General features: G+C 40.5%; 1 protein-coding gene across 3 annotated transcripts in view; it reads right to left on the bottom strand.

Moving 5' to 3' along the window:
• Positions 1-9,915: 9,915 nt before the first annotated feature.
• Positions 9,916-27,024, bottom strand: part of MAEA (macrophage erythroblast attacher, E3 ubiquitin ligase) — a 51,027-nt gene continuing 33,918 nt past the window's right edge. For all 3 annotated transcript variants that reach the window (XM_061359779.1, XM_061359780.1, XM_061359781.1), the window contains exons 4-9: positions 24,548-24,670; positions 21,473-21,549; positions 14,618-14,726; positions 12,372-12,505; positions 11,539-11,734; positions 9,916-11,103 (exon numbers count right to left, since the gene is read on the bottom strand). In XM_061359779.1, coding sequence (XP_061215763.1) covers positions 11,008-11,103; positions 11,539-11,734; positions 12,372-12,505; positions 14,618-14,726; positions 21,473-21,549; positions 24,548-24,670 — 735 coding nt within the window. In that variant the 3' untranslated portion in view covers positions 9,916-11,007. The remainder of the gene's footprint in view (positions 11,104-11,538; positions 11,735-12,371; positions 12,506-14,617; positions 14,727-21,472; positions 21,550-24,547; positions 24,671-27,024) is intronic.

The following is a 27,024-nucleotide window of genomic DNA, read 5'->3' as shown; positions in this document are numbered from 1 at the left end:
AAGGAGGTGTTTTGCCCCTCTGTGGCTTGATACACCCCATCCCTGGCCAGTTTGGACGGGCCTTGGAGCAACCTGCTCTAGTGGAAGGTGTCCCTACCCATGGCAGGGGGTTGGAACTGGATGAGCTTTAAGGTCCCTTCCAACCCAAACCATGCTGTGACTTTATGGTTCTGTGATCTGTGGATATGAGTCCATTCTGGAGTGACCCTTTCAACAGGCTCCAGGAGAGGCTTACAGAATTCCAAATGTCCAGTTCTGCTCCTGGTCATGTAACTCGAATTCTAGAAAAGTGCTGGGGTCCTTTTTGTTTTTTTGGGGGGGCTTTGGTTTTTTTTTTTCTAAATATAAACACAAAACTGGCACTCAGTAATTTCCAATGCACAAGATATGAGATATATGTATAGGAATAGCAGAGGAAGCTGCACTGCCAGCAGTGGTATGAGCTGGGCAACCGTGACAGCCTTCCATCATCTTAAATCACAGAAAATACTCTGTCCTTGCCTTTGTTACCACATTCTTACCTGGCTGCAAAGAGGCCCAGGCACTGGGAGCCACCGAGAACCACAATGCTCTTCTTCTAGATTGTTTAGGAAACAAATGTTTTAAAATGTATTTAGAAATGATCCTTTTTTATGTACAGAAAGAAACAAACCCTAAAGTTTTCTATTTTTAAAGAAAAACCCCATAACTGATTATTTAAGCTCACAGCGCTATTAGCAGTATAAAGTACTTTGTGTTTCAGATCAGAGTAAAAAGGAACTTCAGGACGCGAGCACCCCCTGCTCCGCAGAGCCACGCTGCCTTGGGGCGCAGCCCCCAGCAGATGGCAATGCAGGAAAACCTGTAGCCCGTCCAGCAAGGCAAGAGCAGGGGCCGAGATCGCTGTGCTTGGGAGCAAACACTGCCTTAGAAACCCTGCTGGGTATTTTTAACCTGTCCTGCAAGCGAACGAGTCGTTTTCACTGTCAGCAAACTGTTTTCTGTTGTTCTTAAAGTGCAGGATTTGAACTTACAGGCTATGGCAATTGGTTTGGGGATCTATATCCAAAACCTTAGGGGTGACCTGTGAAGCCTGTAGAATCACAGAATCATTTGGGTTGGAAAATACCTTTAGGATCATTGAGTCCAAACTTCAACCCAGCACTGCCAAGTCCACCACTAAACCATAGCACTAAGCACATCTACCTGTCTTTTAAATACCTCCAGGGACAGTGACTCAATCACTGCCCTGGGCAGCCTGTTCAAACACTTGATGGCCCTTCCAGGAAAGACATATTTCCTAATAGCCAATCTAACCCTTTCCTGGTGCATCTTGAGGCCACTTCCTCTCAGCCTGTCCCTTGTTACCCAGGGGAAGAGACCCTCCGAGGCCTCACTACAACCTCCCACTTGCTGTAGAGAGCAACAAGGTCTCCCTGAGCCTCCTTTTCTCCAAAAGATAGCCACGTGCCATGGGGTTTTCAGCAATCAGTGGTGGAAATAGCAACTTCTGTGTACATACACACACATACACACACTCACATATGAATGTATGTAAGAATCCACATGAATGTAATCGGGGAAGGATATATTTATCTGTATATATACATACACACATATATAACTGTATATATATAGTTATAAAATGTCACTTAACAACTCCGGTTAAAACACATTCTCCCATATTCTCTTGTTGCATCTTCTATGTGCAAGGCCACCCTATTTCCAGGCCAGGAATAAATCTAGACAGAGCCTTTAACATGACCAGTCTTGCAATGAAATAACCTACGAGATGTTATTTGAAGAAAGGATTCTTGAGTATCACATCAAGGGAACTGATTTTAATGGCAATTAAAAAGAGAACACATCTCTCTGAGAAGGCGCTAAAGGTGCAGGTATTTTCCAAGCAGAACAACTCACTGCTTTTCCTGTGGCCATAGAGGAAAATGGATGTAGTAGAACTCTCAGGAAAACATAAAAGCATTAGGAGCCTCTAGTGGCACACTTTGCCTTTATTAACACCCTCCCACCAAAAAAAAAACTAAAATGAATAAAACACCCTCTAGAAACAAAATAAAACCCAACAAAACCCCCCCAAATCTCTGAAGAGAAGCAAACAAGCATTGGAAGGTGTGTGGGCTGGTGAAGAAATTAATGAAAAAGCTTGATTGTTAAACTTGCCCAAAAAAGCTGGTGAAAAACCTTCTGTTCCCCATAGTATTAAAACTGAAATGACTGCACCTGGCAGAGAAGTGGCTCTTTCTTGAAAGGCCAAAGAGGATGAACTGAGTTCTCAAAATGCTGCCACGGGCACTATAACCACAGGGTGGTTAAACTGGCTCCAGAGCAAATGATGGGAACACTGTGAAATCCAGTCATGTATAAGCACAGAGTAAGTCTACTTACTGCAAACAAGGAATCCCAGTTATCCACAAGCAATATGATTTCTCTCAGCTCCACATGCTCATAACCACTGCTTGGACTCTGCTTTAAATGGTGCAAGAAAAACCTGTTTGTGGTGCTTAGGAAATAAATGCATATGGTGCAAAAATACACTATATTGTCTCCAAAAGGATCTCAGGTAACCGGCTTCTAAGGGCATGGGAATAGAATCATAGAATACTTAGGGTTGGAAAGGACCTTAAGATTGTCCAGTTCCAACCCCCTGCCATGGGCAGGGATACCTCACACTAAACCATCTCACCCAAGGCTCTGTCCGGCCTGGCCTTGAACACTGCCAGGGATGGAAAACTTACCACTTTCTTGGGCAACCCATTCCAGTGCCTCACCACCCTCACAGTAAAGAACTTCTTCCTTATGTACTTGAACATTGATCCATGTTCTGGATATACTGCTTAGAAAAGCAGCAATTCTCACTGTTTCAGAGCTACCAGCTTATTTCAGATATGTCTGTATTATATGGAGTTGTACTGTGGCAACAGCAGGGTTAAACAGTTCCAGAGTGGTAACAAAAAGCTGTAAGTAGTGGAGATTTACCTATGTGTAACGTGAACAGTGTGGCCAATACTGAAATAATACAAGTTTTCATTTTAAAGAATCTGTGATGTATAGGAAGGTTATAAGGATAAAGTGCAGAAAAGAAAGAGTTACAATAGCGCCTAAGATAATAAATCAGTTTTGGTTAGAGAGGTAACTGGTCCCTAAAACAAAAGGATCTTCAGGGGGAAAATATTGTGTATTAAATGATCTTGAGTGTAACAGAGAAAACCACAAGAAACAAAAGATGAATTCAAACTGGCACATATTTTACCAGTGAGGAAGCAGATTCTCTGTCTCATGATGATGTTTCTCTGACAGATGTGCTGTACCCAAACAGCGCTTGGGTTGTAAACAGTTTTGAGACTCGACATCTGAAATCAGGGCACGGGAGATCAACCACTCCTGGCTCTTTGGAAAGCCTTAAGCGACAGAGAAGAATTGTTACACAAAGCAGAGGGGGCAGGACATGAAAAACCTGGTGACTCCAGCAATAAATGTTGAAGACGGAGCCTTGGCTGCTCCTGCTGTGAAGTTTTCAGTGGATCCAGGAGAAAGGACAGGATGGAAGGAGGGTATTCTGCAAACAGAGTTTAAGGAAAAGGATGTTGCAGCACTTTGAAAAGTCCTTGACGTAAAAGCAAGTGTCTAAGAATGCTCCCAATTTCAAGACTCAGATAACAGCCATTGGAAAGTTCCTCTAATGGTGGAAGCTGTAGGAGCAACCCCTCTGACTGCCCACAGCAGGGAAGCTGCCTGGAGCATAGGAATTTGTGAGGCTGCATTTTTAATCTTGGGCATTTTAACAGAGCTGATCCATGCTGGTGTTTTTCATGGAGTCTGTGTAAAGGTTTGGAATATGCATTGCGCTATGATACTTTATGCTGTAGCCTAGATATTTTAGTCATAGAATCATAGGTTCCCAGGTTGGAAGGGACCTCTAGGATCATCTGCTCCAACTTAGGATCACTTAAATTGAGCGTGAAACTTTCTGGAGGATCCCAAAGCTCTATTTTGCTGCTTTCAATATGCAGCCAGGCCATACTCTTTATTTCAGCTGCTGGAACAATTCTGATGGTTTAATTTTTCTTACAGGGTGAAATAATGAAGATAATGATTCATTTTAGACTTGCAGCATCCTAGACAGAGGTGTCATTTTGCAGTAATAGCTTTTATTATTCTTGCAAGCCACCACAATAGAAATGTCAGCTTTGTTGGCCCAAAAATGGTGCCAGCACTGATTTCTTTTCATGCTCTTCTTGGAAATACAAGGTATGGAGGGGAAGAATTAAGACAAATACCTCATTCAGATCAAGATTTAATTTGGCATCTCATCCTCACACACAGAGATCACAGCCTATGTTATTTATGGTTCTTGATGCAAAGAACCCAGTCATTATTCCTTGCTAACTGGTGTAGAATAAAAGAGGTATTTCTGGATACAGCAACTGCTAATCCTACTTCAATGAGGAATTCTCAATTTACCTCCTCAGAGGAGGGCTCCACACAGAGAAGCAGGGAATGTGTTTTGGCCAAGGGAAGGGTAATTTCTTTCTTAGCAGGGCAGGTGACATTCTTCCCAAGCATTATAGAAACTAGACAAGTAAGGTGTGCCTAAGAAGGTCTGTTCTTCACTGAAGGAACAAACCAGCAATTCAGCTGTAGCTCCTGTGCTTTTCTCTGTACCTAGTAGTTAAACCGAATTACTGACCGCTCCTACAAACACAGTACCCTCTTTATTCACTGGGTTTTGAAGTAGGATAATGCATCACTGAAGCTCGAGAGCTGGCAATGGATATGACAGTGAAATTCAATGTAAACAGACACACAAAGTCTGTATCATCAGAGCTTATGTGTGTCTGAGACCAGCATCTGCAGAGTGCTCCTGCAGAAAACCAGAACCCCAACAGATTTGCATCAGCAACATCAGTTCCCATCTATTCTTCACTGTCCGACCATCTCAGGAGGTGAGATCACAGACTTGTTGGTATTCATCCCATTTAAGGTCTCTTCCAACCCAAAGCATTCTATGATTCTATGATTCTGATTACAGCACAAAGCGTGGTGATGGCGTACCTGGAGAGAATGAATGTAGACCCCTAAGTAATGCTTAATGACTGCATCCAAGACAACTTGAGCTTTCCTCCCACATCCCCTTCAATATTTAGTAAGACATTTCTATGGTTTGAGTCCTTAAAGCTGCTACTTTAACCAGAGGGGACATCTCCACATGGGGCACACATGTACACACCCAAGAGCTTCCCAAAGCTCTGGTCTTGGCTCTTCTGAGTGATTTGTCTTGCTGTGGTTTACAAAGAAGGTAGAGGAAATTGTCGACTGATTTTATTATCTGTTTATTTCCTTTTGGGGAACTTGTCTATGGGATCCCTCTTAATCTCCATGGGTGGGGACCAAAATATTGAAGTTAGTTAATGATCTCTTTGTCCTTAAGTGAATGGAGTTTATCATCTTTCTCTCCTCATTCTTCCTTCCAGCTCCGTCAGGAAAAAGCCCTGGCTGGGAACTCAGATGAGCTCCCTGGGAAAATCTGCTCCTCTGCTCTGAGGGGTAGATAAAACATTTCCTTGAGGCATGCACAAAATAAAGCTTAATCTTACGGGATAGGAAATAGGGTCAAAGGAATAGGTACAGGCGTGGGTTTCAGCCCCTTGGGTATTATTCCCCACTTAACAAGCTTAGGTTTTCCACATTAATTTGTGAATAAAGGAAATGTTTTATCCTAAGCCAGCTGGGAATCCTGGGAAGGGATTTCTGCTCCGCTCCATTGACCATCTCAGTGCTCCCTCTGCTCCAGCTCCAGTGTAAGAGGAACAGACACGAACAAGCAGGACCCTACTCCAGCTTCCAGTTATGTGGCATATGGCCCCTTCATAGGCCTCGCTACTTCCTCCTGATGGCAGCACCACACTCAGGTTGCATTTCTCTGTTTCAATGATGCAGCACATGGGAGGCTCAAAGCCCCCCATGATCACAGTGTGGAATGAGCACTCTCTCAGGCTAGGTCCTTAAGAATTGCTGAATGAACTCCAGTGCTAAAACAGTCTTGTTCATTTGCCAGTCCTCTCCTCAGGGTTACCTGGGTTTCTGCCTGGGTAATACTCCAGCAGTCTTTAGGGATACTCAGAAGCCACTGTGCTGCTTGATGTTGTACACTTTCTAGAATAGGAGGCTGAGCAAATCCTAGAATGGTTTGTGTTGGAAGGGACCTTAAAGCTCACCCAGTTCCAACCCCTGCCACGGGCAGGGACCCCTTCCACTAGAGCAGCTTGCTCCAAGCCCCTGTGTCCAACCTGCCTTTGAACACTGCCAGGGATGGGGCAGCCACAGCTTCTCTGGGCACCCTGTGCCAGCACCTCAGCACCCTCACAGGGAAGAGCTTCTGCCTAAGAGCTCATCTCAGTCTCCCCTCTGACAGGTTAAAGCCATTCCTCCTGGCCTGTCCCTACAGGCCCTTGTCCCAAGCCCCTCTCCAGGTTTCCTCTAGCCCCTAGGCACTGGGAGCTGCTGTAAGGTCTTCCCGTAGCCTTCTCTTCTCCAAGCTGAACAACCCCAGTTCTCTCAGCCTGGCTCCATAGCAGAGTTGCTCCAGTCCTGATCAGACTTGATCAACCACCCTGTTCATTTGGGCTGGTGTTAATTTGGTGCACTAAACTGGAAAGCATGGAGCAGCTGGGAGAACACACTGTCACTAAAACCCAGGTTTGCATTAAAGGTGCAGATTGTACCAAACACCAGAAAGTCAAACCATGGAAAAATCACTCTTCACAGCCAGGCAAAGAACAACAAAATAGCCCCAAGGCGGAGCGTGCTGGAGAATGCAACCAAGAATTCTGGCCTGAGAAGTACAAGACTGAAGCAGGAAGCCCCAAGGGCCCATTAGTTTGCTGCTGGGATATGGTGTTCATCCTGCAGCAGATTCCAGGACACAGCAAGGAGAAACAAGGTGCTGAGCAGAGCCTGACACGTTGCTACAGGACAGAACTGATTCAGTCATTTTGCTGTACCAAGTGACCTCCATGTGCTACAGGACACCCGGTGCATAGAACCATAGTGTAGCCTCAAAGCATGCCCTGACAGAAGTGTCTGATGAAACCCACTCTGCTCAGGCTACCTGATGCAGAAAAGAAGTCACAGTATTACTTCTTTTCCCTCAACAGTGCTCTGATAAGCATGTTTGGTGGCTTCCTTCTCTTGACTACCAACTGGACACAATTTTCTTTCTTCCTGTCCTAAGTGATCTTTATTTCCTATAAAATTAATCTTACTCATGAGTAGAAAAGGACATGCTTCTATTAAAAAACCCCCAAACCATACCAGCCCATCACTCTTTAAAGCTTCCTGCAAAATGTTTTGCCCGAACATGGTATCAACTTCACTACCTTCCTACCTACAAAACATGATCACATCTTGAGCCCTTCTCAGCCTGGTGGATAATGGCATACTTGAAGCTGAAAGAGGTATCAAAGAGACCGGTGCCATCGTGAACAGTTACCAGTGCAAATAGCTACCAGCACGCCTCTCTCCTTTTGCAACACTGGAGAAGCGTTTAGGAGTTTGGACCACAACAAACAGGAGAGATGAAGGCAATTCTCAACCTCTCCTGACCACAATGGGGAGAAACTGTTGCCTTCAAACAGGAACACCACAAGCAAAATCCCCAGCCTCAAGTCTCATTTTGTTCGATTGCTTGGCAGGACTGAAAAACCATCACAGTGAAGGACTTTGCTCATTTCCAGCTCAGCCAGATCTTGAAAGGAGATGGTTTAGAAATGGAAGAGTTAATGTAGAGCCTAAGTCCTTGTACAGGCTGTAACTTGTGCCGTTGAGGACATAGATTGCCTTTTGTCTTCCACCTCGGCACACTGCCAGGCATTTAGATGCTGCAGGTCATCCACAAAAAAGCCAAGGAATCTCAGCTAAAGGAGGCAATGGCCACTCTTCGATTGATACAAAACACAGGCATCACTGGTAACACGCCAAGACGTGTAACTGGCAAAAGCAGCTTAGTTTCTATCTATCAGGTCATGGCCATATTTGCTGAAGTTTCAACATCTGGTTACAGTCAGGTTGTGTGATTCCCCATCCTATGCTTTATGAACTTACCTCTATGCAAGATCTTACTAGAATGAGACAGGCTTAACAGGATCTCTGCCAAACTTCCCACTGTTGAGTAAAGCCTCTGTAACCCTGCCTCACCTTCAAATTACACAAACCCTACTCTCAAAGTCCTCTTGGCATATCCACAGGTGGAACAGTTATGGAAGGGGTGTTTACAGACAGTAGGATTCTATTCAGTAGGAGTCACACACTGCCTTTGGTTTCAGTGTCTGAAACCACCCATGATACAAGGTATGAGCTGACAGCTCTGCTGGGCTGGGAGCTCAAGGCTGTAAAAAGCAGTCAGGGAATGAACTCCAAGCCACAATGAATCTGTCCCTGACACCACTTCCAACACTCATAGAGCTGGAAGGCTCCTAGTCATAACAAAGTAAACTCAAGGATGAAGCCAGGCTTGAAGAGCATATTCTGGGGGCAGTCCACAGAGGCCAGCCAGGAGGCTGCAACTGCCTGTGTCAAACAGGTCTTGCTGTAGTCAGAACAAGCTGGTTGACTGCAGGTTCCTAAAGCAAGCAGTCATGGCTAACAAACAGCCTTTGCTCCTTCTGGAACACCATCTGTGACACACCATCAGCGGTTGAGAGCTCAGGCTGGCACCAGTTCCTCTGAAGTGATACTCTCCATAAAGGCAACTGCTCTCCTCTTCTCCCTTCCCACATTATTTGTTTTGGGAACGTGGCTTTCTCCACCACTCTGCTTAGGCCACAGAAAGAAAAAGGGCTGAAATCTCAGGAAGCCACAGCTCTAACTAGTATTTAAAAGAAACGAAAGCAACAATTTGCATACCCTACAATTGTTGTGCAGTTACCACACATTTCCTCAGGGCTGATAACGAACATACACTTTCCTCCCTGCTTGGGTCCTCTATGCTCTTCTGTGAAATAAGGAAAATCAAGGCTGCCATCTCAGTTACCCCTGCTGTGAATGGCCTGTCAAAACAAAACAGATGCTATTTCACTTGAATTTAAGCAATGCTGCACCCCAGGGTGATGCTCTCTCCCCTTGTGAGCTGATAAGGCTTCAACTCTTGCCCCAGGAAGAAGAAATCAGACATTGTTTAACTGATAGCCAATTACTCCAGCTACTGATGCAAGTTCTCTCATTCTCTGCCAATGCCTACTCTTGGCACACTGCTCTTGTTCTAAGGAATCACTAAACCTTTGACTGAAGAAAATGCTGAGGGAGACAAACCCCTCCAGCAGTAAGTGCAGGAACAAGCTGGTGGCTCTGCAGTGCTCCTGCCATACTGACACTTCAAAACAGGTCTGCTTACTGAAAACAGAGCCTTTTCAGCCATACCTCACTGGAAATGCCAGTGTACTTCCAGTTTCAGAGCAGCTGTTTTGGGAACTGATTGTATCTGATCTCTGTGTGTTGAGCTGGAATAGAGTTATTTGTCAGCACTGTTTAAAGCACTGGGTCATGCACCAAAACCTTGCACCTAACACCTCTCACAACATGTTATTAACAGAAAGTCATGAGGACATTAAGCAAGCTTCTAGAAGTGACAAAAAAAGATGGGTGATTGGGGGCGGATTGTTCATATGTGAAAAGTCTAAACCAAATAAGAGTTATTTGAATAAAAATGCTCGAGAACTGACTGAGAAGCAAGAACATGTATAGCTGTGGTGGCGTTTTGGTGTGTATCTTTATGTCTTGTAGGACACTAAGAAACAACACATGGAAGTTGTTCTCTTTTGAAGAAAGACCCTTACAAAAGGGCTGGTTTCCCACATTTAAATACAAAGCAGCTTTCTAGTATTTATATAATCAAGAAATGGAAAACAATTTTTATTAACATGTTGTACATTTACAATCTTTTATTAGCTAATCAACATCAACATGCAAAAATAAGCGCTAAATACAAACCTCTACAATATGGTTTTGTTTAAACTACAATGGTTTAATTCTGTTTGAAAAGTCATAAGGATGTGTTCTGTAGTTGTTAAAATTGAACTATTAGTTTCAGTAATGAAGACTAGTTAGACCCTAAAATTATGTAATCATCCTGCAAGGCATCTTCAGAAACTTTGCCCAACACTTAAAGAATACCAGCTCATTTTCATGTGAGTACATTCTCAAAGCAAGAAATAAGGCAGTAGCACTAATGATTTCATATTGAACCCTATGCACATAACTAATAACTTTAGAAGGACTTTAACACTATGGTAGACTGGAAAAAGAACATTTAAACAAGCATTGGATTTTGCCTGAAATGTTCTCAGTTCCTCTTGATACTTATGCAACCTCCTTAAAAGATTTGGGTTTGGAAAAAGCCTTTGTACTCCTTCAAAGCTGATCCTCCAGAGAAGCCACTCTTGCGTCAAAGACATCAGCATCTTCCCACAGAAATAAGTTACAGAATTCATGTTCGGGAGAACTTCACGAGAGGATCATAGAGAAGACAAAGAGGAGCTTCAAGGAGAACAGACTGGTAGTACTGAAATCTTTGCTAACAAAAGGGTCTTGGACAATTGTGAAAAAGAGGGAAGAACAATGGATTTCATTTCAACTCTGTTGTAACCTTTCCCCCAGTGCAAATGTCCATCTTTAAAGAAATTTATCCTTTAAAGAAGATGAAAATACTTTTGAGAAGAGTCCAATTATTGACCTTGTTACAAAACCTTAACAATCAAAATTCATTTTCATTTTTATTCAAGTACAAACTTAAGTCATAATTCCTCTCTTTTTTTTCCTGTTTTGTTTTTAAAGAGTGTTTATTGTTGCTTATTGATCTTTGGTCGCAAGAAACAAGAATGCCACCGACAGGTCTGATCCCCAAGGTGGCAGGTTTTGCTTCTTTGCCACACATTAAGGCCCCCCCCTGTACAGGGTATGCCAATATACACTGTGTCAAAATTCCAGCGGCACTTCATCAGGAGTTGTATGGACCTACATGATGTAGACTTTCTCAGCTTGTGAGAAGTTGAAGACTTCTTTGGTTCTTGGGCAAATGACTTTGTCATCTTGACGAATAGAAAGCAGAGACTGAAAAAGAGTGGAATGAACAGGTAATAGTCACAGTAATAACTCAAAGCATTATTTAACTATCGAGTAAAAACTTTTGAAACGAGAAATACGATGCTGTAGGCTGAGGTCAAGATACCTTTGCCCACAAAAGTTACTTATTCTATATACATTTAAGGTCCCTTCAAACCCAAACCGCTCTGATTCTATGATTATCACTTCACAGAGAAAGACTCCCAGTACCATTTGATTTCATGCTATAGGCTCATATGTTCAGACATTAGCTTCTGTAAAGAACAATGTAAGCACATAGTCTTTTAAAAACTGCTACAAGAAGTTATTTTTCTGCTGCTCATGCAAAAGATGCTTCTGGCTTTCTGACTGCATCTGGATATGGAAAGTTACTCTAACTGAAGTCTAAACCAGCAGTGCCAAGTCACTGGTTTCAACACTTACATTGTATCCATAGACATATCCATTTGGTAACATCATAGGAGGATTATTTTCGTTCATTACATCCCCCGAAATCTTGCAGACTAGTCGGGAGTTGGCACAATGTGCCATAGGCAGGGGCTGAGCCAGCTTGTTCAGGGATTTGCTACACACAGGGCAGTCTGGGTTTTTTGAGCTCCCATCCTCTTTGTAACACTGTCTGTTTAACAGCAAGGTAAGGAACAACCACCACAGAATGCAACAATGGTTACTGGAAAAAGTGAACTACGGAAATACAGCCTAGGCTAGAGAACACACAGGACCTTTTAATCCAATTTTCCTGTGTATATATAAGAATCAAGTGCTTCAAGGAACAAAAGTGAGCAACAAGTGCCTGGTACTCTCTAGAGGTAAAATTCCCGATTTAGAACGCTTCAGTAGCACCAGTCATCTACACCAGAGTGTGTGGCAATTCCAACTAAGTTTCAGAAGATGCAGAATGTATTAAAATATGGACATGAACCCAGATTAAATTTGTGTATAAGTGCTTAAAATAATAATTCTGCCCCATCTCACTAACCTGTGCAGATATATTCACTAACTTCAGGCACATGGAAATATAACCTAGTATGCAAACACAATGTAAATGTCACCTTAATTTTGGTTTGGGCTTTTCTTAAGCCATTTATGATACTCTCCCCTTAATTTACCAGAGAGACTAGTTCAGAATCCATTTAAACAACTCAAAAATATTCAAGTGTCACATTTCCTCTTTGAGCTCTCTGAAAAGAAGCCATGGAACAAAAAACCCACTATGTTATTTTGCACTGGACAGTAGTATGGGCATTAAAGGATACGGTGTTTTTATAGCTGAAAGGCCTGCCTGGAGTGTTATAGTAAAAACAGAATTGTTTCCCAGCTGATGTAGTCTGTAGTTATCATATCTAAACTGTTGGATCAGCATTCTCCATCGAGCGGGGTCCAAGAGATCCTGTTAAAAAACAACACAACTATAAGTTGCTTTCAATGTAATTGTTCCAAGGGAGAACAGCTTGGGAGTGGGAAATTGTGCAAAAGCCACTAGACTGAATCCATCACAAAACAGAAGTATACATACTAATGCATGGAAATGTACTTGTTTTAGAAGTACCTTTTACCATTATTTTACTAGAAACAAGTTTAAATCAAGTATTATTTAAAATAGTTGGTTTACTATTCAGTCTCCCTCTGCCATCTACCAAGTGTCTTAACTAAAGGATGCAAACCCTCTAAGGCTATTTCTTGCATTTAGCTTTCTAGAATGCTGGTCTGCTTAAAAAGCAACACTAGCATTGTGGAAAATGAGAAGTAAGAAGTGTTTCTTATCTCAAATCAGGCTAATTCTGCAGATACCTCTTTGTAATATCTACTGTTTGCAGAATTCTGTAACGTAAAAAGCACCATTTCAGCCCCCAGACTGCATGTCTGCCTGCTCTGTGACCTTCCCCATCTAAGGCCAGAATGTTCCTGGAGTTCCAGGATGAAGCTTTTGTTCTGACCTTAAGGCAATTCTTGAGAAGGTCGAACAGACCGAGCCTACAACAGAGCCATAATAAAGCGATAAAGCAAGTACTATTAATGATTGAGAAAAGCCTGTGATTAGGATCCTAGATGATGGAACACAAAAGCAGCAGCTTACTAAGAGTCCAATTGGAATAATTCCAGCCACAGCTACATAAACTTGTTCACAGGATATCAAGAGAAAATAGCTTCTTTTGCTAGAACATGAAATATGGTTTCCTTAAAGTACTAAAAGATCGGTAATGAGGTAGAGGAGCTTCTATTCATTGGTTATAGGAGACACTTCTTCCCTTGGATTAATAAAAATCAACTAGTTAGAGATACTATGATCTGACAAACTTGCTCACAGACTTAAAAGTGATTCTACTTAAAGCTATTCTAAGAAGCCATTTATGTACAGAACTCCTAGTCAGCCTAACAAAGGTATTTCCAAACTAGCATGCACTGTTTAGTAGGTAATTGAGGACCCAAAACATAACTTGAAATAAATATGAAACATTCAAGTACAATCCATAAAAGTAGTAGGGAATTTGTTCCAATTGTATGGCTGTGAGACAATACTTGCTTTTCTCCTTGGCCTTTCTCATTGAAACATTCTGCTCATACTTAGAACAGAATACAGGGTTTTTATTTCTGCCTACTCCTAACTACGAAAACAACAAACTCTGTCTTAAACCCAGCCTTCTAACTCATCTATCCTTTATGCTTGTAACTCAAATGTAGAATCCATAATACCAGGATCCTTCCAGGACTCCAGGAATTTCACTTTAATTCTGTGGTTTGGTTTTTTTTTTTGTCTGTTTTGTTAAACCATTGATTTCATCATCAATTATTTAACACACCTTTATACTGGCATTGCCACATATTGGCTTGGCATTTCACAGGATTCTTGTCTACTTTCTGTCCCCAGCGCCAAGGTAAAAAACCCAAGTCAACTGGCACATAACCACAGAACAAACTCAAAAATCCATGGAAACAGTTACTACCTATGAATTTTGCTTGATTCAAGTTTAGATATAGATATTACTGTTAATATCTACATTAATGTGTATAATTCAAATAAGTGAACACACTTTTAAGCATCAAAAATACTGCTTTCAGAGCATTCAAATCATCTTTCCTTTCTTCATCCCAAAAGAAGTAGAATTAAGAACTGCTGCTAGTACATGAAGGACACAGCTGGGTATGTTGAACAGAACTGATTTTCTTTGTACTTCCCCATCTTCCACCTCTTACTATATATTAGTTTATCATGCTTCCAGTCCCATGGATCTTTACTACTGGGCTTGTGGTAAACCTAGGTTGGTGTGATTCTGTGTTACTATTAAGATCCAGCTACAACACCACAAATACTACCTGGATTGATGTACAGGCAAGGACTGGTTATTACAGTTAAGGACTATTATAAAGGTGGATTTCAGCAAGTACACTTAGAACAACAATTTCATCTGCAGATTATCAGTGTATTTTCCTGTCAGGAAAAAGCACTGCAACCTGTATTTTATTATTCTGCTGTACCACTGAGTTTGAAACAGAACATTACCTTATAGGGGGAAATATGAGTGTCTGAAGGAAAGGCCAACATTCCCATCACTTGTCGAACCTCATCCAGCTGGCTTCCCTCAGCCTGGCTGAAATGCTTTCTTGCATGTCTGAAATACAGAATTTATACCTTTATTAGACAGCCTTGCTCCTAAAGCAAGGAAGTTTACATAATTATGTAAAATTTCAGAGAAAACTCTAGATTCTGCTCTCAATACATGAACTCCAAGAGGTGATGCATTTGAATGGCTTGAAAAGGTACACCCTGCAAATGTGAATGCAAGAACGACTGAGAATTCACAGTCATACACTGTAATTTCCAGAAACCAGAACTTACTGTAGCATGGTCTTACCTCGCCTACGTCCAGGATGACAGATCTACAATTATTAGAAGAAATGCCTCTGCTTATGCAAGCTCAATGTATCGCATTTATTCCTTTGGCACTGACTTCCAAGTGAGAGAAATGCAGTCTGATAATCAGCTATTCCAAACCATTAAACATTAAGAACGTTCAAATATCTACCGTGTTTATACTGACATTTGAGAGAATGTTTGCTTTTGAAGGAATGATTTAGTCTTTTTGTAGGCTAGAAAGCAATATCACTTTCTGTGCAGACTACAAGGAATTGCAGGGTAATGTGGTTGAAAACACCTTAGAGTACATTTTTTTGCCTGGGAAATAAAAATCTTAAGTAGAACTTCAGAACAAGCTTTTGTACTTGAAAGCACACAAATTATAGCACATATACACAAAGCTTAAAACTTGGAGACTTGGAAGAAGTGACAGAATTCCCAGAAACTTAAAGTAAAAATACAAACAGTCATGGTTTTCAGGAAACTAATACTAAGAAGCCAGAGAATTATCATCAGATTACAAGGATATTCAACTACTTTAAAACCCTGCCTGAAAGACTCTCCCACTTAGTCTTCAAGATCACCAATTTTCAAGTTGGAGTTCAAGTGTGCAGGAATACCCTTTAAACTGGATGATTAGTTCAGCATTTGTGCTGAAGTTCCTGTTTTCAGAGGTGCACAGATGCTGCACAGTACACTGAGCATGGAATTAGCGCTATATTGAACTTCTAGCATTGCTTTAGTGTACAAAACTCTCTGTGGTGCTGTATTTTCTCCACAGTTTGCATTATGGGGAAGATACCAACACAGCTTTGGTGTTTCTTCTTATAAAGAGTCTTATTTAAAGTTACAAATTACTTTTAGGAATATACAGGATTTTCCAATTGCCCATTTTGTGTGTTGAATTAAAGAAATAAAGTCTAGGTAAGGTCTGCAACCCCCCCCCCCCCAATTCTGTGTTCTACTAGGTACACTTATGTCATCAACACCATGAGAACAGTCTCTTTAGCAGTGTTTCAGTACTCCTACTTCCTCTCCCACCCAAACCAGGAAGCAATGGAAGTTATGTAGGACAGACTGTTTCCACCCAACTTCCTATTTCGGGTGAGCAATTCAGGAATGTAAATATTGTTCCCCAGGTGATTACTGTTATGACAGCAGAAGTACAAAACCCATGGCCTGAGAGGAGAGACTTGGCAGCCTGGACATACTGGAAGAAAGCTAAAGTAAGTGCTAGTGCAGAGCTGCAGATGAAAGCAAGAACTATTTAGAAGAAAGCTTAGGCAAAGCAGAAAGTTCAGGCCTACCAGTAAAGCAAAACGAGAGAGAAGAAATAAAATCAGTTCTTTTAAGATGGATTATCACTCTGCACTTGTGCTCTGTGATGTTAAAACTAAGCAGATGTTTAGTTTTGCACCAGCTTTGTGGTCCCACTTCCCATCAGGCATTCACAGTTTGCTCCAACAGACGGCATTCCAAAATATACCCCACTTAGTTGCAAGAAGACCCTGAGCTGCAAAAGGCAAATACTGCCTACACTTACTCCGCATGTTCAGGAAGAGCTAGAATCAACATTGATTTTGTGTATGTATGATATATAATCCCTGTGTGCTAACTGTTCAAAGGAGAAACACCCAGAAAGCAGGCTTTCCCATCATTTGTAGAGTACGGGACACTGAGATGTGGTGGCCATTTTGGGTTCAGCCAGAAGGAATTAGGTCTTCTAAAGAGACCTTCTGTTAGTCTTCATCTTCTGACTTTCCCTTCCACCTGTGCCCCTTAATAAGTCCATTTTCCCCACAAAGCCTGCCAGTGTCTGAACTTCATCCTCCAAGTGCCAACACATATAAATTAATATGCAAGAATACCCTTAAAAGAGAAGCAAGTTCATTAATTCATAGCACTCTGGAGGCATTTTTAGATTGGGAAGCAAGAAACAGCACTATGTGTGTACTGGTGAATGTACAACGTTTAAAGAACACCTTATTTGCCATCATGCTGTTATTCACCCGTTCTCTTTTCATTCAGCTATTTCCATCTCTCTGGGCAAGCACTGTGTTCTTGCAGGCATATATGAACCTTAAAATGCTTATTTACCATGTTTTAGCCACCATCAGCACACACTAATCAGTATGGCTAGAGCCAGGAGACCATCACTAAACCACTAAAGTCTTTTGACAGATCAAAATAATAGGCAGAAATAGTTTTTCTCTAAGTCCCAAAACGATTCTGTAAACTCTGTGGGGACAAAGTCCATCATCTTGCCCCTTTATTCTGCTCTCGTGAGACCTCACTTAGAGTATTGTGTACAGGTCCTCAACATAAGAAGGACATGGATCTGTTGGAACAAGTCCAGAGGAGGGCCACGAGAATGATCAGGGGACTGGAGCACCTCCCATATGAAGATTGGCTGAGAAAGTTGGGGCTGTTCAGCCTGGAGAAGAGAAGGCTGTGTGGAGACCTCATAGCAGCCTTCCAGTATCTGAAGGGGGCCTATAGGGATGCTGGGGAGGGACTCTTCATTAGGGACTGTAGTGACAGGACAAGGGGTAATGGGTTAAAACTTAAACAGGGGAAGTTTAGATTGGATATAAGGAGGAAATTCTTTCCTGTTAGGGTGGTGAGGCACTGGAATGGGTTGCCCAAGGAGGTTGTGAATGCTTCATCCCTGGCAGTGTTCAAGGCTAGGTTGGACGAGGCCTTGGGTAATATGGTTTAGAGCAAGGTGTCCCTGCCCATGGCAGGGGGGTTGGAATTTGATGATCTTAAGGTCCTTTCCAACCCTAACTATTCTATAATTCTATGATTCTATCTTTTGTTTGAAACTGCTGTCCTCTATGTACCCCATGTGGGTACAGCAGGCATATTGCACTTGACAAATCAAGAGTGAATGGATATTTATGAAGACTTGATTTACAGTTCACTGTCTACTAAAGGTACATTAAACTATTAAGCAAGTATAAGTTACACTGTATGGTTATATCTACATATGCCTGAATAGAAGAATGAACCTATTTATCAGGAAGTAGCAATACACAAGTATGAGGTGTTATCAAGAAAGGACTTGTTCTTCTGCTCAGCCTTTCGACTGACGCCAGAATGCCTTTATCTCAGGGACCAGAAAAATTGGTACTCAGAGTGCTCAGAAGTTTTCTCTCTATACGCCTGCCAAACTCCATGCCCCAGCCCACAACAAACTGGTTATTCAGCCTTATAGGAGAGAAGTTTACCAAAATGAACAGACTGTGGCAACCTTCTCTTATCCCCATGCATCATCAGCTATTTTTATTTACTCCTTTTGTCCTTTATAACCAAGAACAAGAAGTGCACAGGGTGTTTTGTTAAGCGTTTAGCTAAGAACTCCATGTATCTCTGGCATCCCATAAAAGCAAAGTAGTAGAATGCTGTCAGATTTCTCAGGATGAAATTAGTGAGAGCCCGACTGTGTGAAATTAGTGTCATCAGTCAGTCATTGTTACTCTAGTAAGTATGAGCTTTACAAAAAAGACCTAAGGAGATTGGGGGAGTTAAAACCGAATGATACAAGGCAAAATCTGATGCACTGAAGCTTAAGACACTTCCTCTTTGTAGTCAAGGAATAGTTTTTGTACATTCTTGAAACTCACACTTTCAAGACTGCTCTGACGAGCTGCCTTAGAGGAAGCTCTGTTTGTACTCCTATTCTAAAATGCTACAGAAATTCAAACGCTTACTTAGCAAGATGTATACTTTTAAAGCTCACATTAATTCTACCCTAAAAGCAATGTGTCACTTTAGGGGTTCTCAGCAGGCAGCAAGCAAAGCTTTCAAACTTATTTAAACACCAGCTGCGTTTCAACAAAATGTCAGTTCTCCGAGTTCCACTTGTACAGGAAACTACTTGGTAAACAGCCTCTTTCTCTGCTTTCTAATGGATGCCTGACCTATTTATTGCGCCACGGACACAATGCTGAAAGAATCCTGCTGCAGGCACTTAACAGAAGCAAGCTAATAAAAACACAAGTTGCAACAGTTTGCTAGAAGCAATGAGATTTATGCTACACCTTCCCCAAATATATTCCTTGTTTCATTACATATTCATTTTGAAGTAAAGGAGAATGGTAAAAGCTAACATTTTAGAGCCATATTATTTAAGGAAAGTGTTGAGATTTTGAACTCTGAATGTACCTAGTTATCAAAACTCACCCTGATAAAAGGAGTGGATTGAGATACAGAAGAACTTCTGTGGCTCCTTCTCATTTTACAAGTCATTATGAAGTCAAGGCAGCATTGTTATGACTGGCAATTTATAATTGCTAAGTACAAGATGTATGTCAACCCTGAATTTCAATAGGTATATGGAATATATATGCTTCACCCCAACAACATTGAATATCTTATGCCTATTTGCAATGTAGATGGGGATGTAATTTTTAAACCTCAGAGGCCATGATAGCATAACTTATTCTGCACCAGGAGTGCTGGGTCCCTCTTGAGGGTTGAGAACTTGCAAATTTTAACAGTTCCAATGTGGAAAAGGGATCAGAGGGAGACAAATATCCAGTAGCAACAATAAACCTTATCTGCTTTGTCCTAGTTCTCAGCCTATCACCTTATTTCAGCCCTGTGTGTGCCCTCTGGTTTCCAACCTACATCAGGAAGCTGCAGCTCAAATAGTTTTCAGAGCATGGACTGCTCATTGTTAAGATGCATGACTGCACATTTGGCAGAGAAGTAAACTTAGCAGAGAATGAGGCTAAAGGCACAAAGGCACAGTACCCATTGGCTATAAAGAACACCGTGGGCTTCAGAAGACAGATAATGTAGTTGAGTGTCTTTCATCCTTTTCTTAAGTACCTGACAAGTCCTTAGGATTTGAGAACTCTATCAAAGGGTAACTGCACATCTCTAAAAGCCAGCATGTAGGTGTTCGTTTTTTTCTTTAATTATTAGCATTAAAATTAGCTGCAGTTTATTTGCATTGGCTGGGATCAAAATAATGATTTAGGTCCAAGTAGGGCAAAGGAGGAATGCTACAAGTTGGTGAGCAACACATTTGAATGAAATTAGTAATAAACAACTGAAAATAAGCCGAAAACTTAAGGCAAGTAATTCTGGGAGTGGTGGTAGTATCAGACTGGCCTTTCCACATACTTCTTTTAACTTCCTTTATTCTTGTTTTTAAGTAACTAGGTCTGTCGCCCATTGTATTCAAGAAAAGTCATGTCGTTTGCCCTGCAAAAGTTTCTACATCTAAAACTTGGGAATGAGCTAGAATGCATTCAGTCTGTGCTCATGTTATGATAAATTATGTTTTCTATAGCTCTGTGTTCCTGACCAGCACAGAACTTAGCCACAAATACAAGCCTCCTTCCTGCTGGTTTCAATTTCTGGAGAACCTACTATGGTTTCTAGAGGCAGGAAGACTTGAAACTCCCTTAACATAAAGATTACCAGAAGTGTTAAGCAGCAACAGTGTGATCACCAGAATGTACCAGAAAAGTGTCAATTCTGGCTGTAAAACTTGTCATTTCTCCAGAGATTTAAGTATTCTTAAACCAGAATCTGCTGTGAGTTCTCCCTCCCTTGTCCATGTGTAAGCTGCCACCTGCAGCATACTTTGTGGTGCTGGCAAGATCACCACTTATCAGAATTATCAACACACTTTACAGTCCCACTATCAGAATTCCATTCATTTCAGCAGAACTGCTTTCCTGTGTTATCCTGCAACATTACTGCAACACCTTAAATCAGGATCACTACCTTTAAAGCATAATACCAGCACACGAAGCAATTTATAAGTATTGCCATAAAGGTTGTCTTGTAGTTGAAGTCAGCCAGTAATTAGGTCTAATTTACACCACCTTGAGAAGAAAGTAAAACTGCCCAAAGTAGTCCCCACTGAACTAGCTCAAAAGAGGTGAAAATGGATATTGAGATGATTTCTTCATTTTGGTCCAGGGCAAGGGAGTAGTGGGAGTATCAGAACACAGCTCGCTGTTCTCACAGACATGACCATAGAGAACTCCATTCAATACAAAAGGTGAACCTGACCTAAAGCACAACTTATAGAACAAAAAGCTTATTGAAGATAGTAAAGCAGAAGAGGACTCAGTCAAAATTGAAATGTTAAGCTTTAGATGGGTGTTCCATTAACCTATTTGTATTTTGCGATTAAAACTTGAGATCCTATGAGAAGTGAGCTGCTCCTCTTGGAAACTGGCTAAGGGTAAACACGGTCATTACATTGTATGCCACAAGAAAGTATCATTATTTTATAAAAGTAAGAAGATAACATATTTCAATGACAGCTAAGTTTGTCAAAAGGTGCATTTCCGGAATGACACTTTGCCTTAAGAAGAAAATGCAATCCCAGCTTAAATCCAAGGACTGATTACAACACTAGTAAGATCCATTACAGGAGTGGGGCTTCTGGGTGCTGCAACAATAATCACATGTTTCTAATGAAGCATGATACCACCTTGTTAAGAACATGCTTTGGTAAGCATCCTGATTTCATACCTTACAGCATCCAGTCTCTTGTTCTGTCGAATGAGTTCGATGAACTCCTGAATCCTTAGGCTGAACTCCAGACAGCTCTGAGATTAAAGACAAGACAGGGTTTTAGATGGTGCCAAAACTGCACTGCAAAATATGTTAAATACCACATGTGCACAGCAAAAAAAAAGAAAGCATTAATAACATGCAACCTTGTTTGCTTGCTTTTAGGCATTCATGCAGTTGAAATGCTGTCTCTGTGGAGAAGACATCAGCCCAGAATTCCCTAAAAGCAAACAAAAATCTCCTCTTTCCCTCCTTCAAAACTCCAGTCATTAGCAGTGATGAACTTTTTCCTAATGCCTAAAAGCATCGTTACCTGAGATGCAAGTGAGCATAGCAAGTGGTTTCTTACTTTCTTACAACTTAGGGTAGTAGATTCAACACAAGTTCAGGGCTATGGGATAACTTAGATGAGAGATCTACCCAAAGACTGCAAGGAAGAAGGAAGTCTTTGAACACTACTTTGAAAGTCCCCAGTATTAACAACAGCCAGCACAGAACTCACGTTGCTGCAATCCCCTCCCTTTCTTCAGGAACTTCTATCCCACTCTTGTTGGCAAACATCTAAAAGCCATGCTGGAAACAAGTCTCAAACAAGAAAACCAAGTGGCATTTACCTATTTTTTTTTTTTTTGGAAAAAGGTAAAATGTGAAGCCTAATGAAGCTCACAGTGTTCCTTTAAATCAGATTCCATCACCAGTTCACAAAATCTATAAAACAACTTGGAATATGTGGAATTAAAAAGATTCTCCCCCCCCACAAAAGAACAAGTCACTATGCTTCTTTATAGGGACACAGTCAACTCCTAGTACCTTAAGAAAACAATGACAACCCAAAGTCCTCCGAATCTAGAGAGGAACTGTATTGCCTGAGTTATCAGGCTCCATTTGGGAAGTGTTTTTTTCTTCCCCCATGCTTCTAATGAACAGTTGCCTTTTGTTTATTGTCCATCAGCACAGTAGCATCAAAATTCCTCAGTGACTTCAGTAGGAATTTGAGCAACACCAGATCTATCAGTTAACTGCTTGTGGGGACTAATGCACACCTTGCAACAAATTGCTTATTTTCAGATTAGAAATGTAACCCATTTGAATATAAAAGTGATGCATTCTGTGCATAAATATTAAGATATATACGTTTAAGGAATGGAAAGCAAACTTTTCCAGCTATGCATTTTCCTGTACTCAAGCCCAGGTTTAGCAGAGAATAAGAATTTATTCTCTATTTTAAATTTTCAAATAGGACTATTGTAAAATACTGTTACTCAATCTACACAAACCCACACAGAGAATTTTAGTTCAGTTTGTTTCTATTACAAAACCAATCAAGCTTTTAATTGTTAATGATAGTAAATCCTAGGGCTTATTATTTCATTAAGATGTTTCAACAGCAAAAAACCCCACCGCATCCCAAAACCATCTTCAGAGACTGTTTTGTTTTTCTAAGTCTTAAAGTAAGCTGCAAGCCAATGGCTATATGGATTCTGCAGGCAAGTAACTAGAAGAGCCCTAGACAACAGGTGATGCATACACCTCAACTTTGTGTATCTTCAAACAACTCCACAGCACCTATTCACAGCTTACACAGCTCACATCTGTAGAGACTATAGGTCTGTAAATGCTCTCCCAGGACAACATACCATTTAATTTTTAGCTTAGGCTTGCATTAAGGTGGTGGCTGGGATTTTAGAACATTAACACTGATGAGTAGCTAAGCAACCAGAAACAGAAGAATTGTTCATTTGTGTTGCATAAAAGAAGCATAGTGATTTCTCTTCTAATGCTGATCTCTCACAACTTTAGTTTTGTTTTTTTTTGCTTGGCTTCAAAAAAAAATAATAGAATTAGGGCTTGCAGAAATAAGATTTTTGTTGTTTTACAAAAAAGACGGATGGGGAAGATGTTCCTTATTTATTATTTGTTGAAGATTCGGTGATGAAAAAGATGTTCAGATTTTCTTTCTTATATTACTTAATATATTAAAGATTACATGAGGGGGATTTTTAGCAATATAATTATGCACTAGTGGTTACATACCAATTCTGGTTTTCCTTTAAAGGCTCCCATAACAAGATCACCACTGTCTTTACAGTAATCACCGGTCGATTTACTTTTGCATCCCATCTTCAGTTCATTCTCATTTTGGCGCCCCTGAGTGACAGAGAACGTCACTCTTTGCTTATCATTAAGAGCACTTAAACAGTTTTTAGTTAAAGAAAGCTCTTAGTTTAAAAAAATACATAAACGTCGTTGAGGGAGGCAGGGATTCTGGTTAATATCAGTTAAAAAGAGATTTCTGCAAGCCCTATGGAAGATTACAGCATGGTTTGAAAGGCACAATTTAAGAGACAAGGAAATTTAAACCCACTACATAGGAACAAGTAGGCAGCATGTTCAGATCAAGGTATGCAGTGGCTAGAGAAAGACCTACTGTGTTTATTACTTGATTACGCTCTGCTTTTATTCTTGGAAAAGCGTTTCAGTAATAGTTTCTCACAAAAAATTAGTTCTTTCCTCAAGTTCCATTTTCTTATATGCAATACTTAAATACTAAGACAAAAATCTGTATGAAATACCTCTCAGTGTTAAGTGTGAGGACACTGGTTTACCATTAACCTCACTCTTAAATACCTCCATGTTTAAACTGAGTTATACTCTCATCAGGATGCAAAGAGTCATAACTGTAAGTTCACATGCACAAGACACTGCATACTTCAGCATTTAGACATGTGTAAGTCACACTAAAACCAACTGGATGTTATTAGTTTATTTGAGCACAATTTGTTGAGACAACACTTGCACCCATAAGATCACCTATCACCCAGCTTCAGGTTTGGCATTTGCATGAGCTAGTGTAGCTCCAGCAACCTATGTCTTCTTAAAAGGAGAGTATTGTACTTACTGTCCTTACTCTTATACAAGGCCTCATTCAAGACCTATAATTTAAACCAAATTGACCACATCAAATATCCAAGTAGTTTAGAAAACACTTAGAAAACAATTTAAGCAAAACATGAACATGTTATATTTTCATACCTTCATTTTCCTAAGCCTGGATTTGTTATCATGACACCAAGCCAAGCAAGTCATCGTCTCTTGTCTTTCCAATGACTCTTCCACTTCTTTAGCAGTCAAAAACATCTCAATATTTACCAAGTCCTTCAAAAACAGAAAGAAATCAGGTCATATGAAACTGCACTGACACTTTACACAGCAATCCACTCTTCAATAGAACTAGAATACAGAGATGCAAAAGACTGGGACCTCTGGGTTTTAGGACACTTCTTGCCAAAACATTACAGTGTATTTTAAAGACTGCATCTCCATGCACTGAAATATTCCATAAGTGACATAGCAACAATATTCTTCTGAGTCTATTTATACAACAGAATGTGAGAAAACAAAGACTAAACCTAGGAGCTTTGCACAAAGTGATCAGATCCTACCATCACTTCTGTGCGGCTCACACACAGGAGTACTGGGTTTCCTCAAAGCTTGGCTGACTACCTCAATCCAACCATGACAATCTCGTAACATTTGCTCAAGCGAGAAAGAACTACATAAAAGAGGAGAATCTAATTCTACTTTACCTAGACATCTATAACTATTGAGTTTTAGTCGAAGTCTAATGTTATTGGAAAAGTGGATGAGATCAGGTTAGGTTTGTCAGTACAAAACCTAACAGTCCACATGTATTCAAATGCAGCACAAGTTGTAGCTTTTACTAAGGACTGCTCTTGTATGCCTTGAAAGTGAGTTTAAAAAGAAAATATTAAGAATATTTAGCTACATTTTACAGATTGCATGATCATAGCAACAGAACCATCACACCATCAAAAGAATAAAGAGTCTCACATAGCTCTAATGGTGGTGGTATCAAATCCAGATAAGTCTGACTAAGGTCAGAGCTAAGGCAGTTACAAGTTAACAGAACAAAATTAAAACTGGACTTCCACTGATACTCCCATCCCATTAAGGATACGAAAAAAACCTGATTTTACCAATGTGCTGGCAAAATGGACTGAAAGAATGCCAAGCCTATTCTATAATAGGAATATCTCTATATATCTTAAAGCTTTCCTACAAGACCATGAGAGTAATCTTCCTTTTTGGTAGTCTGAAGTTTTTCTGATGATATGTTTAAGTGGAAAAAAGTGCATTACTCCCCTGTGTGCGATAAGGTGGCCATATAAAAACCCTCCTGTCTATATAATTCATCTGTATAAGTAATTTAACATATAATGCAGCCATATTCATTACCTTGCTTGCATATTTTCCCTTACAGCTGCTGAATGGAAAGACAATTCAATTTAAGTTCAAAATAGTACCACTGCATCTCCTCAAGCCTACTTGAGCTGTATGTTCTCTTGATGAACAGCATTTGTTTTTATATCAAATTAACACAAAAGCATTTTCTTCTACATTAAAACCAGGACTGGATGCAGTAGGCAGAATCAAATCACTGTTTTCATCCCATTTGTTAGCTTTTTATAGTTTAAGCTTCATCAGAAAAAAATAAAGCAGCATAAGGCAGCATTTGTTTTAAGTCGATGAGCTGGTGAGAGAATCCTAACTCCATGCATTTATCAATCAGATGTTCACATAGCAATCTTCAGTGATGAGCAAAAAGGTTGTAGCTGCTGCTGAGGCAGACAAAACTCTTAAATAAAAAGAGAACCCCTACATTCCTGCTGAAAATTTCAACTAAAAAAGGTTCTATTTGATGCAGAAATGCAAATTAGATTTGCAGTTGCCAAAAGAAGTCAAAGCTTGGCAGCCGTCTCTATTAAATAGACAAGATGTATCCAGAAAACAGGGGAGAACATTTTTAACTAAAAGAGTTTCTTTCAGAACTAACAATCACATTTGAACTGCACCAATAAATAGGATTTTATTCTGTTGACTGGGAAGTAGGGAACAATATAAAGAAAGCATTAAGAAATCCATTTGTAGAGACAGAAATAGCTTTTGCATTTGATAAAAAAGTAGTCAGAAGTCTGAATCATGCACATCAACAGAAGAAAAATACTGACACGCATTAGGAAATAGGCATCTAAAAAACCCACACATGCTCTTATCACCCAAGGTTTTTTGATCTGATCATGCTTTCCTATCTTCCTTTTTCAGTGGTGCCTAGTCTTGATGCTTCTCCATGGTCTATTTCATTAGCTAGGACTAATGAAACAGAAGAAAGGAGTAACAGGATCATTTGGCTTTATCAAAACCAGCATGACTCTTCTGCACAGCTAGCACTGAAGTACTACTTGTCTACCACATCTTGCATGAATAGGAACCAGTTAACAGCATCAGAACTATCTACATAGGTTCCAGTCAGAAGAGTCCCTATTAAGACCCTAATGCTGAATAGTTTTCTGAAGGTATTCTGCAATTCAGAGTTGTACAGGCTGTACAGAAACACTGTCTCAGTTCCCAAAACAGCATTAAGTTTTAATATGCTGCTATGAAGAGCCTCTCATATATAATTTGTTTACATATAATATTGAGTGAACGTA

The sequence above is a fragment of the Neopsephotus bourkii genome, unplaced genomic scaffold, assembly GCF_033783945.1.
Source record: "Neopsephotus bourkii isolate Nb327-2 ecotype Australia unplaced genomic scaffold, CSIRO-AGI_Nbou_v1 NB_994, whole genome shotgun sequence".
In the NCBI taxonomy this organism is placed as follows: Eukaryota; Metazoa; Chordata; class Aves; order Psittaciformes; family Psittacidae; genus Neopsephotus; species Neopsephotus bourkii.
This window is presented reverse-complemented; position numbering and strand designations above follow the sequence as displayed.